The 880-nt window shown below is 40.0% G+C and overlaps 1 protein-coding gene across 1 annotated transcript; it reads left to right on the top strand.

Annotated features, from left to right (window-relative positions):
• Window positions 1-78: 78 nt before the first annotated feature.
• Tsp_15526 (zinc finger protein) lies at window positions 79-609 on the top strand. Its single transcript, XM_003368318.1, has one exon. The coding sequence runs from the start codon at window positions 79-81 to the stop codon at window positions 607-609; it is 531 nt and encodes a 176-aa protein (XP_003368366.1).
• Window positions 610-880: the final 271 nt, after the last annotated feature.

Here is an 880-nt window from a genome sequence, read left to right as displayed (position 1 = left end):
TGAATTTAAAAACTGCAAGAAGCAAACGCGAATGTATGGCTCACTATGACATGTCCAAAGCTCATGCAAAAATTTCTTATGGTTAAAACAGTTGAAAGAGGAAATTTAACATGGTTTTCAAGACTAAACGAGCTTTTCAGTGATAAATGTATCAGCGAAGATTTGAAAAGTAAAATAAAAGAGCACCTTAGAAGCCTACAAGATGAATTTTTTCGCTATTTTCCTGACGTGGAACCTGAAAACCTGATATATAAACTTGTAAGGAATCCATTTTTAGTTAATGTTGAAGACCTTCCACACGATCTTCAAGAAGAAGCCATTGAATTGCAATTCAACAGCCTTGCTAAAGACAGCTTTGAAAGTATGCCATTAGAAAACTTCTGGGTGAAGTTACAAGCAGAATATCCTAAAATAAGTTCACAAAGCTTACGTATATTGGTTCCTTTTTCCTCAACGTACCTTTGTGAAACGGGATTCTCAGCTCTCATGACGCTTAATACGCAACATCGAAACAGGCTAAACGTTGAGAGCGACCTGCGATGTACCCTTATCCCCCACTCCACCAAGAATAAAACAACCTTAATCCCCAAAATAAACATTTGTCCATAATTCCCCATTAAAAAATTTAATTGGGGAATCCTTCCCGGAATGTTTTTACTGGGGGAAACCTAACCTTGGCCTTGGATGCCAACCCTGAAACCAAATGGGTGCCTTTGCCGTACACTGAAAACTTACCGGAACTAACTTTTTTATTAAAAAGGGGGGGGCATTAACCTGGCCCAACCTTTTATTAAAGGGGGGGGCGGGGGCGCCTGACCCAAGGGTGGGAAAACCCCTGGCCATTTTACGCCAAAAACCTTGGATTTTGGGGGAAAAATAA

The sequence above is a fragment of the Trichinella spiralis genome (assembly GCF_000181795.1).
Source record: "Trichinella spiralis strain ISS 195 chromosome Unknown Scfld2693, whole genome shotgun sequence".
Classification (NCBI taxonomy): Eukaryota; Metazoa; Nematoda; class Enoplea; order Trichinellida; family Trichinellidae; genus Trichinella; species Trichinella spiralis.
The sequence above is the reverse complement of the archived record's forward strand: the minus strand, read 5'-3'. Positions and strand labels throughout refer to the sequence as shown.